Source organism: Lingula anatina, chromosome 3 (genome assembly GCF_051362555.1).
Source record: "Lingula anatina isolate TDL-2025a chromosome 3, LinAna3.0, whole genome shotgun sequence".
NCBI lineage: Eukaryota > Metazoa > Brachiopoda > Lingulata > Lingulida > Lingulidae > Lingula > Lingula anatina.
This window is the reverse complement of record NC_141769.1, coordinates 32,413,635-32,432,184: the sequence shown is the minus strand read 5'-3', so window position 1 is coordinate 32,432,184 and position 18,550 is coordinate 32,413,635. Positions and strand designations below refer to the sequence as shown.

The window sequence follows — 18,550 nt, the reverse complement described above, 5'->3', positions numbered from 1 at the left end:
TACCAATGAAATGTGGGAGTTCTGTGATTATGCAAGTTCTTGCTGAGATACCTATGGTTTTGTGCCAACCCCAAACAGTGATGTGGTACAATAAAATGGCAAATCTCCATTCATAATGATTTAAAAGCATACATGAGATTAAGCATATGTACAATTAGTGAATGTTTAAAATTTATAGAAGCCATTTCGACATTTTTCTTTACCAGTCCCTCTTACAAACATGCTGATTAATTAGCTCTTTCTGTGGCGTGATGTTCCTAAGATCATTTGAAAACAAAGGCAGTGTAATATTATTATCTTTTAGTAATTAAAGCTTATCTTCTAAAATGTTGATTAAATTCTTTTGTGGAGTGGGTAATGTGTTATGTTATAACATTAAAGTGTACATTAAAGTTTTTTTTTCTAAGAGAATTAGCCTGACTAGCATTCTTGCATCTGTTTCTCTGGGAAGTTTCATTTCAAAAAAAAAAATTAATGTGACTTGAGTGAGTGATTTTCCTCCCTTTAAACACAGTAAACACATAAAAATTTGGTTGGAAAGTTGTGATGCAGAGCACTGTATATCACTTGAAAAAAAATTGCATACTAAAATTAATACTTCTAAGAAATCCAAGTCCCATTTATACTTCACAAAGTCTTTTTGGTGCAGATTTTTATGTGCATCTGTGCAGTGAAATTTCTGCCATTTCCAAGGCCTCTAAATAAAAAGAAAATTATGCCAGCTCTGTAAAGAATTGACTTATTATCTCATTTTCAAGCTATGCAAATTGGCAATAAAGATGTAAAATGATACTTTACTTTATCATGTATAAGGATATATTTCAGTTGTCTAAGGGCGTATTCCCAGAGCTTTTAGATCGATCTATCCCCGCGGAGAGTCTCACTAGATTACTGTCAGATAATTCTGCTTAAATGTCCGTCCCGCCTACTACAAGCTATAAGAGGGTAATTAACTTTCGTGCCCGCTCGGCTGACAGCTATCTAGCGTGAACCCCCAGGGAGTTAGGTCGATCTAAAGTAGATCGATCTAATCTCTGGGAATGGGGTCTTAAACTACTGGCTGACAGTCCTCTGTTATGGGTTGATAGTTTATGACCAACTTCAGACAAGAAAACAATCATGATGATCAGCATGATGTTAGTGATGGGCTTTTGATGTCTGGCATGCAATGGTGAATTTATTAGCAACCAAAATTAGGAGAGTCTACCACCACTTGACATACCATTTTTTATTAATATGGCCATTTCACTATCTTGAGTATTTTGGCTATTGATAACATATAGTGATTTCACTTGTAGCCCTATATAGATCACCTACACAAAATATTACTCATTTAGACTTTGTCTTAAACTTTGGTAAAGCTTTAACAATATGTGGTATTGTGATCCAACTTGCAGACGGCACGGGCCCCAAAGAGCCGACTTCTTATTGAAATCACTTGTGTCATGCACAGTTCTACAGTAAAGCCATACAAACCAACAGGGTCCATGTTGCCTCATTTGTCTTTGGATGACAATTGATAAACTTTGGAGCATTGTTAGCAGTAAATGAATGATGTTATTGGTCTCGTTTACAAAGGACATGTCTAAATTTATACCAAACAAAAAAGAAATTGTTCGGCCTTGAGGTAGATTGTAAGTACGCGAGGACTGACTGAAGTTAGTGCATTTCTGTTGCTTTGACAGAACCACTGATGAATTTCCCCAAGTTTTAGTGTTAATTAAGGCTAACCCTTCCCTGCAAAAATTATTGAGTAAAGTAAAAAATTGTGCTTGAAAGTTTATATTGGTCAATAAAGGTTAAAGTTTTGTCAGAGACATTAAAGGTGACTTCCTTAGAAGAAATTGAAGAGGTGTATCTTTGTAATGGTATGTTCAGTATATCACTGATTTAGCCAAGTACTAATATGACAACAACAACAACAACAACAATAATAATAAATAATAATAATAATAATGTACGGAACTTCAAAAGACCCTTTTGCTACACACAGCCAGAATTCTACGCAAAGTGCTCGAGATTTGAGGAGTCTTGTTGAGACCAGAGCTCTAATAATAATAATAATAATAATAATAATAATAATAATCAGCCATTTCTCATCACACTTCCTGTTGTGTTTTCAGGTTGTCTACACTGATGGCAATACCCTGGAGTTCTACACACTGTATATTATAGCCACCAGTGAAGACCAGAGAAATGACTGGGTGATGACTCTCAGGGATTGTGAGTAGGATTGCTACATATGTCACACCTAACACATTTCACTTAGTAGAATTGGTACAACATGTCACACCTAACATGGTTTATGGTCACAACTGCACTTTAATATTTTTTAAAACTTTAGTAGGTCATATGTATATGTATTATCAGTTATCCACTCAGAAGTGGATGAGTTTAATGATAAACTAATCATGAAAGAAGCATTATTTAATACTTTTATCAACAAATGGATTAAAATCAGCTAGAGAAAATATGTTGAATTGAACATTGCCTTTTGCAATATTTAGAATAACAGTATTATTACAATATTAAAATAAGACAGTGTTGATCTAATATTTTACATAAAACCAATGTAGACTGAAACATGTTCTTATATATTAAGCTCACCTCTTTTTATGTAACTTTCAGTATGTTCCAAAAACAATGCCAAATTTCTAGACAAGTACCACCCGGGTGTGTGGACCACGCGGAACCGTGCGTACTCCTGCTGCGGACAGACGGACAAGAATGCACCTGGATGTGAACCCACATCTACGAACCAGTCAGACGGCCATTTTAATCAAGGCCGAGACACTTCTGCAGGTAAATGGTTGTCCTCTCCTTATTTTTTTTTTATTGATAATTTTTTTTGTGATATTTAAACATGGCATATTATTTAAACTAGTATAATTGATGCACTTGAAAAGTAATACATGTAATATTTTATGTGACAGAAAAACCATGTTGTTGAAGTCTGTTTATATTGATATGAAGTGTCAAAATGATTTCATTTCAGCTTCTTTAATCAAATCCACGTCATCTTCCACTGTGAATCCTTCATCTAAAACACCAGTAAGTAAAGCTTGCAATGCTTAACTTCAACTTGAGAAGAACTTTTGTGTGGTATCTTTAAGGCAGGGATGGATTAGATTTGTTATTCAGCTTAGTAAAGAAAAGTGTTTTTTTTAACAGAATCCACAAAATAGTTCTGATTTGTCTCACTGTCATGATTTTGTTTTTGCAAAAGATTAGAGCTACATATATAGCTTACCAAGTTAAAATTATTGATTTTATGAAAAAATAAATTATCTGACTAAAATATAAAAACATATAATAGAATGGCTGAAGAATTATAGTGTCCTTCATGATCAGGTACCTAAAAAAAAAATAAAAGCAAACTCACACCAGTTAGAGTAGTAGAATAAATGATACACTGAGAAAACGCAAGATATTTGGGGCATCCTGAAAAAATGTGCTAAGTGCATTGGAATAAGAATTTAATTCATGCAATATTGGAAGAGGCACTGTCAGCATATTTATCCATTTCTAAGTAGTTAAGTGGATTTGATGAAGTATGGTATGTGTTTCAATTATGTGTCACGTTCCTTATTGTAAGGAATGGTTGAATAGTGCCATCTAATTTAAAGTCAGATAGTTGTCATTTTTTCTGTACGTGGGAGGCATGTGCAGTTGAAGTCTGTAATTGAGAACTAGTTTTTATTTTGAAGCTGTAAACAGATGGTTCTTTAATTACCTGAGGAGTGACCATGAGTATATTAAGTGTACGTACATGATAGGGAACTTTCAGTTTATTATAAATTTTAAGTATAAAGTATCTACCTGTATAGGAGCTCATTCCCAATGAAACTACGGCTCTGCGTAGATCGATCCTATTTCATGGGACACTTGCTTAATACAATCAGATTAACATATTTTAATACACCTTTTTCTGAATAGAATACTGAAAAGCTGGGAATTATGTGAGTATGTTGGAAACAACCGGAGGTGTGTTAATCTGATTGCATTAAGCGAGAGTCTATGAGGAGTTGATCAATCTACATAGAACAGTTGTTTCATTGGAAATAAGTCCTAGTGTTCTCTGTCACCTTACATGTTTTCAATATTTATTCTATGCAGTATACAGCTTAAATGTACATGTAATGAATATTTAATCACAGTCTGTATGAAAAAAGTGCATATTTCACAGTCGAAGTGTATGTGTAGAATTCAGTTGATGGTTCCACCCTTTGACATATGTTACATGCATAATGTGTCTGTGGCTCACTTAGGGAGGGCTGTTTTTACTCTAAGAGATGTCATGACTAGTTAAGATTTGAGGATAGAGATTAACCTTTTTTTTTCTAATTTGATGTCATTTGACTCATATCATACTGGGGCATCTTCCACAAACTTATTTTTTTCCAGGGGCAACCCTTTTTTTAATCTACTTCAAAATTTTGATATTCAAATGAGATTAAAGTAAGGTATTTTAGTGAATGAGACTCTTTATTTAAAACATTGTTACACAGGCCAGGAGGCAGGGTTGGATGGGGTGGGGTATTTGAAAAAAAAAAAGCCTGTTTGGCCAGAAAAAGTCAGACTCAAAATTCCATGTAGGTTCTAAGCCATTTGTCAAGTTGGGTCAACTGAGGAGGCAAAAGGTTTCATTTTTTCAGAAAAAGAACCCCTTTCCCCTTTCTGAAATTAATGGCAACAGGCCTTTTACAGCTTTCATATTAATTTCTCCCATTGTTTTTTACTAGTATACCTCTTTTGCACAGAGAGGTGCCTTATTTGCCATGTATTCCAGGGTTGCCTGGCAACCAGATGCGCCAGCCCCAGACTTTCACCTGATCAGGCTTTGCATGCTGTTAACATTTGTAATTCCTGTAGAAGAGGTCTTAAAGTGTGGTTATTAAGGCCCTAAGTGTTTAGAATAAAAAATGAAAAATGCTGTGTCAGGGCCGAATGCCTAACTGTATGTCTTATAATGAGTATGCTGGAATGAAATTACGCACAGGATTATTTTCATCGTGGCTTTTAAATTTAAATGACGTGAAATAAATACCTTTCAACAGTTCTTAAAGAAGGTGACAGATGTTAAGTTGTCAGGGCAGTTTCAAGGTGCTGTCTAGGATGTGTAATGATAAGGAACCGAGAGCATTAAGTCCACAATATTTATTTTGAAGAAGATAGGACCATGGCTAAGATTGCCTATTGGCATGGAGAATACCCCATAGTTCAAACTAAGCCTAGGATATTGGTATGCTTGTGTTTTTGAATGTTTATTGAGCTGAAAACCTCAGAAATGTGTATATATCTTCTGTCATGTAGAAAAAATTTTTGTAGTTAAATGTAGTTTAATAATAGAATTAAATGATACAGTAACGGTTTGTTCACCTTTCAGTATTACCCGTCTACCCCACCCAGGTCAACAAAAACTGTGATAGCTCTCTTTGATTATGATGCAGCAGAGGCAGACGATTTGTCACTTGCCAAGGTAAGAGATTTTTTATTCAATTTTTTTGGTTTGCCCAACTTTAAATACAATAATGAATTTCATTAACATTTTCATTTCTTTTCGATGTGATATGTGACAATCAATGTTAACCTCGTAGGTGATATTTACAGTGACTCAGGTTTTAAAAAGTTCCGTGTGTACATATAGAAATAATGCTGTGGTTTTACACAAATGGTGTGTGTGAAAACAAGAGGTTTTGTGACCTTTTGTTTTGTAGTTATGGCCAAAAAACCAAATAAGAAAATGTCCCCAAGATGACCTCAGTTATGCATAAAAAGTCAGTATTCAAATAACCAAAACAGAAAATAACAAAGTCAGAAAATTTTAAGCCCACCAAAATGTGCAGTAATAAAATTTCCTAAAGCGAATTTTTTCAGACCTCCATCACATCATTTACATATGTTAATGATTTGTCATCAGACATACTCACCACAAACATTTACGCACTTGATTCCCTCTGAGCCCGTGCAGTAACGCCTATTCACTTTGTATTACAATTAATTAATGAGACCTGATGACGGAAGCCGCAGTAGTCACTATGGCTTCTGTATTCACATTATGAGGTCACCAGAGAGAGAGGGGGCGTATGTCAAAATTCGAGCAAAAAAAATCATTAGGTTTTGTTTACATAGTAAAAAAATAACTTGTATTTAAATAGAGAAGAAAACTTACATAAAAAATCTATTGCACATTTATTTGAAAAAATGACTATGGTCATGTAATCATAAGAAGACGTTAACTTCCACCGGACATGGGGTCTGCATATTAACACTTTCCCTTATCACGCTGACTCACGGTTACCTTGATACATCCCCTTACTATCATCATCATTATAAATGTAATAAAACACAAGACTTAGTCTGGGAAACAAAAGGAACTGTGACAGCAAAGTTAAAGGAGAAACTTTTTCCTATACAGTCCATTGATGGTACAGGGATTTAGGTTTTGAGGACATATTACTTTGTTGGGTATTTTTACGATGCGAAGAACAATAATTGTTGTACGAGGACCTGGATGTCCTACGATTACTGCTACCCCTTTCCATCAGAACAATGTGAATATGTTTGATCACAAAAAAAGGCGGGTAGGTCATAGCTTATATATATGTAGCTTGTACGTAGAATTGTAGACCTTGAATACAATTGCTGTATTAGTTGTTTAAAAGGTCAAACAAGAATTAACCTTGTATTCTTTCTTTTTTATTGTACAGTATTATTTTCTTTTTATCGATGTAAGGTATTTTTCATTTGTCACTGAAAGAATACCGACCTTTGTTTTTGTAAGATGGTGTAGATCTCTCATCTTATACCTTTATGAAAGTGACACGGGAAAAACAAACAGCAATTCATAAATACATTAAGTTATTATTAGACTAAGTTGTAGTTCAGTACTATAAATACATTCTGGTGTTGATCCTATCAAAAAAATATGGAAGTGACAAGTACATTAGTTAAAGACAATTTGTGAGATGAAATCAATGAGTAGTCTTTCTCCTGACTTATTTGTCAAAACAAGAAAAAGGTTGATGAGAGAGATAATCCTGTTCACAAGGACTAACAAAGAAACGATGTCATTTTGACCTCACTTTGATTTTGGAGTGATATCAATATAATGCTTCGTTTATTTTGGCAAATGATGTAAAGAGATAAAGTGAAAGTTCACTTTTTAGGTGCTGGTATGGTTACTTTGAAACCAGGTGAAATGAACTATTTGTATATGATTCATGATAGCCCTCCTGATACTGTCATAGAACAAACCACAATTGGGAGTCAAAGTGCTATAGCAGGAAGCAAAATTTACCGTCTACTAAAAACACAGGAAATAAATTGCTTTAATGACCATTAAAGCTCATCACTTCATCTAGGTAAAAGGCTACTTACTGGTGGCCTTTTTCTTTAAAAACTTGAATGTTTCTCCTGGTGGAAAGTTAGTGAAAAATTTCCAGTCTTCAATTTAAGACCCACATTCAACTCCTCCTTCTTTTTTTTTGATAAATGTCATCCAGTTGCTTTATAGCATATTTATTACAATTAGGGGTCACCACAATAAGTTAATTGACATTCTCATTTGCAATTAATTTTAATCTTTAGGAGTCCAGATGCATATTTTGCAATGTTTTTGAATCATGAATGGGGTTGGTAGTTTTGAAGTTTTTTAAAAACTTTCTAATAAAAAGAAAAACTTTCTTATAAGAAGAAACTCATTAGAATGGATAGCTTTGAAATATTTTGACATGTCAGTTTTAATGACAGGTGCACTGCTCGCTCTTTAATGAAGCTCTAGATTAAGTTTTCATGTTTAAAGAGGAGTTAAGTGTTGCCAGTGCGGTCTAACTAGACAATAGTACCTGATTGTTATTGTCTATGAATTGACCATTGTTTAGAAAAACCTAAAGACTGTCCAGGTACAATTGACCACCTGTGGGGTGCTGGTAGAGTCCATTCGCTGTCAATTAGATATGAGTGGGACAAGCTTAAAACCCTGGAGCAGAGGTCTTTGCATACTTTTTACACCAATGTTGCCCACTGATCGGTCGGTGTTTACAAGATGAAAGCTCAGTGTTTTAAACCTGGTATATCCTGGACCAGATCATTGCCGATAGTGGGTGAAATACACCGCCATTCTGGTCTTATCAGAAAGCTCTCCGTAAGTGTAGAACTGCAGAAAGGTGACAAATGAAGACGTTAGTCTTACTGCTTAAGTAGCATAATATTATATGTATATATACACTGAGCAAAAATAAGCACCCCATGTGAAATTTTTACATAACATGTATACTGGGCTATGGACGGTAATCTGTAGCACATTGAAGAAAAAAATTCACTTTAAAGTTTGTTTAATTTAATATTTATATAACCCATAATGCTGATAAAATTTTCAAGAATTGTGTGGTGCATTTTTATTTTTGTTCAGTGTATATATGTATGACTGCATTGCATTTAGTTTGATATGATAAGATGGTATTCACATTTGAATCTGTTTTTGTCATCATTTTGTATTGTTATTTTAGCATGAAGAATATCAGATCCTAGACGATTCGCGGGAACACTGGTGGCGTGCAATGAATAAAAATGGCCAATCTGGCTACATACCAGCAAATTACGTACAAGAAAAAACAAAAGATGGACTGGAAAGATTTGAGTGAGTATTTGTTTTAAAAATGGATATTGCAGCTGATGGATTATACAAATACACCAATTTAATGGATCAATTGTTCGGAAGAAGGAGAACAAAGATCCAGTCTAGAGGGGAAAATGGTGTTTATTTGGTATAGAATGAAAGATACAAGGGATGAAGGATGATACAATATATGCACATTCTTTCTAAATACAAGGTTTTGTATGGGTTCTGCATGTAATCTTTTCCAAGTCATTGACAAGACCATCCAAAACAAGCACACCCTTTGTATTTTTGTTAGAAAATTTTTTAATTTTTACCAGCCATAATTTTACTCAATGAAACCCAATTTTTCACTGATAATATAAGACATTTGTCAATTACTGGGACTTGTCCAATTAGTGATACAAATGAATCACACAGTTTGCCCTGGGAACCTATGAATACAAACCCTACCTGCACTTAGAGGTGAAATACATAAAAATGACATTTATAATTATTTTGCTGCCTCATTTGATGATGTATGTCATGTTGATTGCTATTTCATATGATCAGGTCTCAGCACATGGGTGAAGTAAGATTGCCATGTCACAATGGTGATGATGTCACTCTCCAGGGACCTGATAATTGTGTGAAAATGTCTCTTGGTGCAGTGTGCACATATTTCAAGATGCCACTAGGCCCTTAGCAAGCAATTTCAAAGGGAGGAGGGCTCTATTTTTCTGAAAAATTGGACCTTTTATTGTGAGACTGTTTTGTACCTAGATCAATTTTTACCAAGAAAGGATCATTTCCTGGCAAACAGGGTAGTTTATTTGAACCCCCCCCCTTCCTCCCCTCCTCCCCCTGGCTACAGGTCTGTGCCACACATTACCATGGGAACAGATAAATCCATTCTGCACTGTAACTAGCATACTGGCACATCAACCATGGGATTCTGTATATTTTATAACTTTCTGAAGTTAATTATTACAAAATTGTTTTATAAATAATTTTTAAAAATTTATTTATAAATGATTAATTTAAACGTAACAAGTTTATTTTAAAAAAAATACAAATTTATTAACATGCGACGTTCCTGTCGTTCCAGATGGTATTACGCAGAAATCTCACGTCAGAGATGTGAAGAGGTCCTTAAAGAAGATGGCAGGGAAGGCTGCTATCTCGTACGCAATTCCAGTCAAAAAGGAATGTACACATTATCCATATTAACCAAAGAAAAGTAAGACATGAATTTCTGTTTATTTATTTTAGTTATTTATTTCCTTTTGTATTTGAAGAATACAAGTTTGCTGTAGGTTGCAAATATACTTTTAACTATAATATCAGAAAAATATATTAACTATTTAAAATTGATCCATCTAAATGGTAGCTCTGCCCCAGTCTTCTTTTGTGTGTGTGTGTGTTTGTGTGTGTTCTCCTGATGGCATTCAGGGCTCTGTAACTCAAAAGCATTGCAATAGCGATATAACCTTTCATTTAGAGGCTGTTATGTGGGGCGAGTAAATGCTGAGTTATGGAACAGAGACGCTTGCGCTCGGTCGCAATTCACAATGCTTTCGAGTTACGGAGCCTAGGTTTTCTTTCACCATTGACAGAGAGGTGTCAGGAGGTTTAACTTATTAATCAGATTCGGTCACAGTTCTAGTCCATAACCAATATTATGCTCTGTTCACAGACCAGAAGGCACTGTGCGGCATTATCACATCAAGAAGAACAGCACAGGACAGTATTATCTCTCAAACAATCATCCGCATCCATCCATCCCACAACTCATCCATTACCACAAACACAACTGTGCAGGTAGGAAATGAAGAACTTAGCCATGAGAAATATAACTTTTATTTTATAATTTTGTTCCTTATGTAGTTCTTACATGTTATTATAAGTAAATTGGTCTAAAAAAACATTGATGACTTTGGGAATTTTGATTGAAGTGTTGTGTCCAGATATTGAAAGTGTTATATATCTGTCAAAAGTAGTGATTAATTTCTGTATGTATTTAATACACGAAGAACCATTTTGCAGGTACAGTGATATTTTAAACAGTTTATAGCAATATTCTAGTTTATCACCCTGCAAGCACTAACATTTAAAGAATTTGCTTCATGTTTTATCTGTTCGTGACAGGTCTAGTGGTAAGACTGAAGGCCACCCCAGGGTTTGGTAGGCATCAACCAGCCACTGCAGGATTCGGCCATGGTGAGTGGCTCGTCTCATATATCTCCATAACTGTACTTTGGGTACTGCTTACTGAGTATTTGTGAACTTGTGAAGACCTTGTCATTGTGTTTTTAAATTAACTCAGAAAAGAAAACTGACTTGCTGGCACATGATATTCTTATGAATTTTTTTTTATTTTTTGTTATGTAAAAGGGGGTGAAAATGTAGCTGAAAAGAAAAGTAGTTGATAAATAAAATATTGAATAAGCAAAGCCACAGCACCAATATATATCTAATTTCTTGCCAATATTTCTAATCCTCTCTTGATTTCAGATAAGTGGGAGATTGACTCTTCAGAGCTGCAGTTGGGTCTGGAACTAGGAAGAGGACAGTTTGGGGTAAGTAGTTATGATTGTCATAGTAACAGACATTTGAAAATGAGGGCCCCTGTGCCTGTCTATGTACATTCCTTTAAACATATTGTATTTGCAAATGAACTGATAAACTGAGTACACTGATGGGACTTTTCTGACTTTTGTCAGAATTCCGACTTTTTCAGGGTCATTTGGGTCATTCTTGTGAATCGTGCCCTGGACCCCCTTTTCAGTGAGGACTGGTCTCATCCCTGTAAATATATTGAAATAACTTGATCCTAGAGGCAGATAATACCATCATTATATACCAGTATGTAAAATTTGCAAGATTATTTGTAGACCTAACATAACCTTTTTTATTTTTCATTCAGACTGTGTTCAAGGCCAAATGGCGAGGTGCCATCGAGGTGGCAGTAAAAATGATGCACCAAGGAACGATGTCTGAGGATGATTTCATTGAGGAAGCCAGGACAATGAAGTAAGTTAAATAGATAACATGCATATACATATTGTGCTTGTCTTCATGCAAATGCATTGCTATACTTTAGTCAAGGAGAAAGATAGATGAAAGGTTGAAATATGACAGTTGTCAATATATGGATGAAAGCTAATTAGGGTTTACAGGTATTTGAATGTGTGTTACCACTGTCACACTCAAAAGATGATTTAAGTTATATGCTTAAATATTTGATCTGGGACATATCATATGGCATAATTTGCTGATGTGACCAGAGTTGTAATAGTTTACATCAGGCTTACTTTCTTTAATTCTCTGTTATATTTTCTTCAGACAATTACAGCATCCCAATCTAGTCCAGTTATATGGAGTGTGTACAAAGAGGAGACCCATTTATATTGTAACAGAATTTATGAAACATGGTATGTTGGAAACATTAACTTATTTGTTAAGATATATTTGCCGTTAACATCATATTACTATGCATGTATCTCTAATTAAAAAGGACAACATATATTACATTACAATACTCTGTGTAATCTTTATTGACCAGAATCTCTTGTATTCTATTTTCTGTGTATTTTGTTTAAAACTGAGAATTATAGGGTCCTGGTGCAAAAGCAACTTTTTAGTGATTCAGACAATGTTTCCTTTCTGTTAATACAATAACTTGCCCTTTATTTATAAAAATGTTTTCTCTCTTACTTTTATCAAAATCTTTTAATGATAGAAAATTAAGTCATACTATTTAAAATCCTTTCTGATACACAAACTTCATCACAGAACCGATCACATGACAGCCATTTCTTTCCTATCTTCCAGGTTCCCTCCTAAACTACCTACGTCGCCACAAGCACAGGTTACTCCAGTCTAACAAGGCGGGTCTACTGCTGGACATGTGTCTACAGGTGTGCAAGGCCATGGCTTACCTGGAGGAACAGAGTTTTATTCACAGGGACTTGGCTGCCAGGAACTGTCTGGTGGGGGAGGAGAATGTCGTCAAAGTGGCGGACTTTGGACTGGCTAGGTACTGAGAGTTCAAGTTTTTTATTTTATTTATTTATTTTATTGATTTAATTATTTAAAGCTTGATAGTCGAGGACAATGTTGGCAAATAAGGGTGAGAGGTGATATATAACGTGTTATACTGATTGTGTCCTCCTTTCTAGGTACGTTCTAGATGACGAGTACACCAGTTCTAGTGGCACCAAGTTTCCAATTAAATGGGCACCACCAGAAGTGTTATGTTATACAAGGTTCAGCAGTAAATCTGATGTCTGGTCTTTTGGTGAGTGAATATGAATATATAGGAGGGAAAAAGTATCATTTGTCACCAGTTTCCGTTTTTATAGAGTTGGCAAAGTCCCTTTACCATTAACTTTACTGTAAATAATGTGGAAGCTCATCTTGAAAGCTACAGTGTACTTAACATTCATGGTTTTCTTAATGCGATTTGAAAATTCTTACTCATGCATCTCTGTGTTTGCTTGTATTCCAGGCATTTTAATGTGGGAGATATTTACAGGAGGGGAAATGCCTTATGGTAGAATGAGAAACGCAGAGGTGGCAGAGTTTATACAGAAAAATAAACGTCTTGACAAGCCTGGTGCTTGCCCATCCATTATTTATGAGCAGATGTACTCATGTTGGCACAGGGTAAGACAATATTATAGCTCACAAAAGATTTCATTCACATCACTTAACTATTGATTTTGACCTTCCGTTTTTAAGCACTTTTAACTGAACGTAAGCAGACTTCATTTGCTTAAATTAAACTTAGAAAGGGTCTCAGGCTTAATACCACTTCCTTTCAAATTTTAAATTTTTTTAACAATTCTGATTTTGATGGTGCAGTGTTTTACTTGGGTGTCTAGATATTTATGTTGCATTTATAGGGAGGGGAACAAGTAATGCTGACAGGGGAGAAAAATCCCCCTCTCACGAATTTCCTTTTTCTGATTCATCCAAAATACCTTTCATTAAACTTTTTATACACCTCAAAAAGAGAAAATCCCCTCTAAGCTGTAGCTGTCATTGTTCAAGTTTTACTAGCTCAGTCATCGTTGCTTGTCTAATAATACTGTTTGGATTTCTTTCAAATTCAGGAAGTTGACAGACGGCCAAGATTTCAAGAAATCCAAAATGAACTAAGTAAACTAGTGGAAGATGGAGAGTATGTGGACTAAGATATTCATTCAAAAGATGCCTTAAAGTTACACTGATCTACCGGTAACAGGTTAAATGGCCTGATTGCAGCTCCCCATGGAGGCTCCATTACTCCATTCCCAGCTTCATCACAGGGAATGTCAAGTCACATGGTTTATTCAGTGTTAATATTCAGGGAACTAATTTTCTGGCTGCCCCATCAGTGGACTTGGGCCAGTGTCCTGGAAAATCATCTGATGAATGGGTTTCAAAGCTGTCGTCACTTCTGTATGCGTAAGATTTTTTGAGACTTAAGGGGGAAACTCAACTTTTTCTCTTCTGTGACCATTTATAGCTCCGTGCACCATTTCTGATATTTGCGTTTTACCTGAAAGTCTATCTTATGCCAGTTGTTGACCTTTGCCAATTGAGAAATGGGGCCATAGATTAAAACATTGTCTTCCTGCGTATATATTCAGTAAGACATCAACTAAAGGGTTTCACACTTGAGAACTGAAACAGTGGAAATACCGTCAGTATAACATTAGCAAATTACAAATACCTCTCAGCGTTTGAGGAATAATGTATAAAATATGCAAATCCACATACACGAATTAGAACTTTCAAGTTTGTTTTTCTTTTTATTCAAAATAGGTAAGAAAACCGTGTGAAGATGTTTTATATCTTCTGTAATGGCAAAAAATTGAAAGAATGAATGGAAGAATTGCAAATGTCATATGAAACATGATGTTTACAGTTTTGTATATCATTTCTATGCAATCTTACAAGAAGACATTTAAGGACGAACTCTGTTGGAGAGTCGCTATTTCTCCCCAACAGTTCTCCTCTTTGCTGAAGGGCACATAAGTTAAATAATTTTTTGTAGTCCATATTATGATTGATCTCCAAAATATATATTCAGACATGCTGAAATTGTTGGTCCTTACTGTCATGACTGAAAAAAAATTAAGGACTGGTAGAAAATTGTGTTCAGTCAATGCAAGTCACCGACAATAATTTTAACAGCCACCATGTTCAATTTACAGTCACAACAATAAAAAGCCCTTCAATTCAGCTAAATTTAAATAACTGATGGTTTGAATGTCTGGCTGTTTTTAAAAGTTTTCAGCATGTCTTTATTTTGTAGTTATGTGTATATGTTGAAGTTTGTTAGTTTGTATCGAGGAATATTGATACTGTTGACATGATTAAAAACCTTGAATTGTTCACACACTGTCATACTGCCATTGTTGCATGACCAGACAGGCAAAGGGCATGTTCAGAACCAACTTGAACCCAGGACTAACTGATCCATGGATCAACTTGGCTCTGAACAGGCCCCAATGATTCCATTTTGAGCGGCCAATTACAGTATTTTCCTTCAAGTTTATATATATTTAAAACAAGACATTTGCTTATAGACATTTTGTCTTGTAGTTAACTGCTTGGTTTCCATGACTGCTGTAGTTTTTATTTTAGTATTGAACTGAACTGGTGTTACTACAAAAGCAAAGAATGTTTTTATTCCTGGCGAAAATGAATTGCGTCAAGTTTGTGCCGGGAAAAAAAGGTGGGGTGGGGCAGGATATCTTTTTAGATAATAAGATTTTTAAGTGGTACATTATTAAAACTGATTTAAAAAGGAAAACCTAAAATTCTCTTAAATTACTTTATAATTTTGCTAAAATTTAAGCAAAGCAGAGACCTTGCATTTGTATCAGTCAAAGGACACAAAACAATCAGGAGGAAAATTCTGTTATTTCTCAGTGCAGGGGCAGGTCTGCTTGAAAAATTGCATCACGTGTTTCATTGTTGGCAGTCCCCACAACTGAGCTATGGTGGCCAAGACATTAGTGAACAACTAGGGCTGTTACACATATTTTATGGACATCTAATGTCAGCAACAACTGTGCCTGCCCATGTCCTAGGACATGTTTTAAACAATATCAGTTAAACCTTACATGCTTGAAGACCTGAACATTTGGTTGTACACCTGGGAATTAACCTCATGCTTAAATCCATGGAGATCTACATCACTTGGTACTTTTGCGTCACAAACTAGGTGTACAGGAAAAATACAGAATGGAGTATGGGGGGCGTAGGGGGCTTTGTAGATCCACCAAATTGGATTGGGTGCTAAAACAGGTTGTTAGATAGTTCAACTTGACCAATTTTCAAGGTCACACGAGGTGGACTTGTGAACACCATGGAGAATAGAGAGGGTCTGATCAAAATTTATACCTCCGATACGCATACGGTTTAGGTATACTTATATATTTTTATACCTTTTAGTCAGTAAAGTGCCATTTACTGTGACGTCTTGTGTCTATGTTCCTATCAAGAACGTGGTGCAGGTTGAGGAGGTATACTTTACAGTTTGTGTGCTTTTCTGAGGTGCTTTAAAGATGACAGCATGGAAAGACACTGTTGACCAATTCAATTCATCTTCTGGTATATCTTTAAGACAAAAGCAAAGTTCGTAACAGATATGGCTCAATTAATATGTACTTGTTAAAGATATATTAAGATGGAATATCCTAATGAACAAATCTTAAATTTGCCCTTGAACAATATGTTACATTGTGGCAGGCATAATATACAAGTTCCATTAGTTTTTTATCTTCTCCCTTAAAGCTTGAACTCAGCAAGTATATTTATAGATTGTCTTTTATTATCATCAAAAATAAGATGACTGGAAACGCTTCTCAACAGGCTGTCAATATGGGGGTCTGTTAGGAAAGAAGTATTATGTGTACATGTGTCTCATGCAGGTTCCCTTTAGGGGTTTTTTTTCATTATTTTTCTAAAACAAAAAAATGTGGATGTTTCTGTGAAAATTTGCCTGTTAATTTAATCTTTAGATACCAAGTGTCTTCAATATTTTAACTGACATCTATTGTTTTATAGGAGAAAAAATACTAGAGACACTATATTAATAAAATAAAAATTAATTTTGAGGAATAAATCAGTTATACAATTCTAGCAGCTGTTTAGAGAACCATACATAGAAATACCTATCTGTTAACATATATTTATTATTGTACGTAGCAAATACAGATTTTAATTGTTATCATGTTAGTCGTATTAATACAAGATAATTTTTCTGTTAGAGTATCTGATAAGAGCTTTTTATGCTTTTTATAACCTAGATCATGGCTGATTATTTATAAATACTTAATATGTTTGTTTTTAATCTTTCAAAGATTTTAAATGAGATCATGATTTTTGAAAAAAAGTTAATAAACTGATGTTAAATTAAAAGTAATACTCAGTTTGTATTTATTCTGTCGGAATATTAAAATTAGTCATCTGTTTTTACACTTACTTTGCATGACAAAAATACTAAATTTGTTCTTAAATTGCCATGATGTAAACTATTTAAAATTCCACACCTTATCAAAAATATATATATATTTTAAGACCGACACCCTGTTCCATTTCGCATGTTCAAGTTGTTGATGTCTATAGAATGCATAACTAAGTTGCAATGTGTCTGAATCTCTTCAATTTTTGGCCGTTCAAGATCAGTCTTAAGAGGTGATTAACATATAATTATTGCACAGTATCCAATCCCAGCTTCAATGACTAGATGGGAAAAGTCAACCCTTGCAGCTCTCTTAGGAGTATATAAATTTCTCTATCATCTTCATAGTTTCCCTATCCCATACGAGGTGGCCGCACAACCTTGCCCTCAGAATCCACAAATATCCTGACACGTTCTGTAACATAGTCCATTGTCACCATTGAGCCATCTGGAATAATCTGGATCTGAAATAGATTAAATATAAAATACAAATATATAATATATAAATATAAAATATAAACTTTGACAGATAAAACTTTTTATTTATTCATGCAATCCTAACTACTACAGCACCCATTGCATTATTCTACAGTGTCTAATTTTTTCCAGTTTTCTTTTTACAAGTAATTACAAAATATTGCAGTTTATTTTGCCGATCCTTTGTTTTAAATGAAGAAAAATCTGAATGCTAACTAAGCACTTACAGTGAGGTTTGGGTTTGATTTACTGATAACTTCTCTAGCTTCTTCTCCTGTCTGGAAAATAAAAATTGATAATTGAATTATAAAGAATATGAACTGAAATATTATGAAATAAATATGGAACAATTACTAAATTCACATAAAAATATTTTACCAAATTTGATTAGTTTTCACATCATGTTAGACAAGTGTGCTATTACAGAGGTCATTTGAAGCAGCTTATAGATTGATAAACTGCTCAAAGGACAGTCGAGCACAGCTTCATCCCCCTGAGCTTCAGAGATTACTTGAAACAAACATCTGCACTATAGCGAAACGGCAAGGGTATGCTATACTGTAGAGGTTTGTTTCAAGCTCTGAAGCTCAGGGTAAGCTGTATATAATAGCGTGTCATATATAACACTTACTTTCCCAACTAAATCTGTCCATTCTTCTTGCTCTGACATCCTTGTACAGGTAATATTCGTTGACTTCCCACAGATTATAACTACAGTGTATGAGACAGAACGGTGACAGAAACTGAAAGTAAAAATTGGGGGAGAACTTGATATTATTCCGACGATTAATTTAATATGCATATAATATTCCAAGTATTTATATTTCTACTTTTAATAATATCATACATAGAAAATGTGCTGAATTATTCACATTTCAACACTACGTTAAAAACTCGTTCTCAAGTTCTTACCGTAACTCACTTGTCGTGTCAGGTCTTGATAACTTGTGTTTTCGCTTTTCCTTACACGGCACGTGGGGCTTTTACAGTTACCAGGAAGTAAAACGGAAGTG

The 18,550-nt window shown here is 34.7% G+C and overlaps 2 protein-coding genes across 5 annotated transcripts in view; one reads left to right on the top strand and one right to left on the bottom strand.

The window, feature by feature from the left end:
• The window catches only part of LOC106176113 (tyrosine-protein kinase Btk-like), a 39,763-nt gene extending 22,742 nt beyond the window's left edge, over window positions 1-17,021 (top strand). For all 4 annotated transcript variants that reach the window (XM_013558346.2, XM_013558348.2, XM_087007464.1 and 1 more), the window contains 15 exons: window positions 2,124-2,223; window positions 2,629-2,802; window positions 2,996-3,051; window positions 5,387-5,479; window positions 8,511-8,641; window positions 9,708-9,839; window positions 10,296-10,420; window positions 10,748-10,819; window positions 11,114-11,178; window positions 11,526-11,632; window positions 11,945-12,033; window positions 12,434-12,638; window positions 12,781-12,899; window positions 13,110-13,267; window positions 13,717-17,021. In XM_013558346.2, the coding sequence (XP_013413800.2) occupies window positions 2,124-2,223; window positions 2,629-2,802; window positions 2,996-3,051; window positions 5,387-5,479; window positions 8,511-8,641; window positions 9,708-9,839; window positions 10,296-10,420; window positions 10,748-10,819; window positions 11,114-11,178; window positions 11,526-11,632; window positions 11,945-12,033; window positions 12,434-12,638; window positions 12,781-12,899; window positions 13,110-13,267; window positions 13,717-13,797 (1,707 nt within the window). In that variant the 3' untranslated portion in view covers window positions 13,798-17,021. The remainder of the gene's footprint in view (window positions 1-2,123; window positions 2,224-2,628; window positions 2,803-2,995; window positions 3,052-5,386; window positions 5,480-8,510; window positions 8,642-9,707; window positions 9,840-10,295; window positions 10,421-10,747; window positions 10,820-11,113; window positions 11,179-11,525; window positions 11,633-11,944; window positions 12,034-12,433; window positions 12,639-12,780; window positions 12,900-13,109; window positions 13,268-13,716) is intronic.
• LOC147763248 (uncharacterized) lies at window positions 17,007-18,525 on the bottom strand. The gene is made up of 4 exons (XM_087007465.1): window positions 18,450-18,525; window positions 18,169-18,248; window positions 17,765-17,815; window positions 17,007-17,524 (listed from the first exon to the last, which is right to left on the bottom strand). The coding sequence occupies exons 2-4, from the start codon at window positions 18,205-18,207 to the stop codon at window positions 17,414-17,416; spliced, it is 201 nt and encodes a 66-aa protein (XP_086863591.1). The 5' UTR covers window positions 18,208-18,248; window positions 18,450-18,525; the 3' UTR covers window positions 17,007-17,413.
• Window positions 18,526-18,550: the final 25 nt, after the last annotated feature.

Coding starts and splice junctions, on each gene's coding strand:
- LOC147763248 (XM_087007465.1), bottom strand. CDS start 18,207: ATGTCAGAGCAAGAAGAATGGACAGATTTAGTTGGGAAA. Junction 17,816..18,168: donor GGACAGATTTAGTTGGGAAA/GTAAGTGTTATA, acceptor TTTATTTTCCAG/ACAGGAGAAGAAGCTAGAGA. Junction 17,525..17,764: donor AATCAAACCCAAACCTCACT/GTAAGTGCTTAG, acceptor AATCTATTTCAG/ATCCAGATTATTCCAGATGG.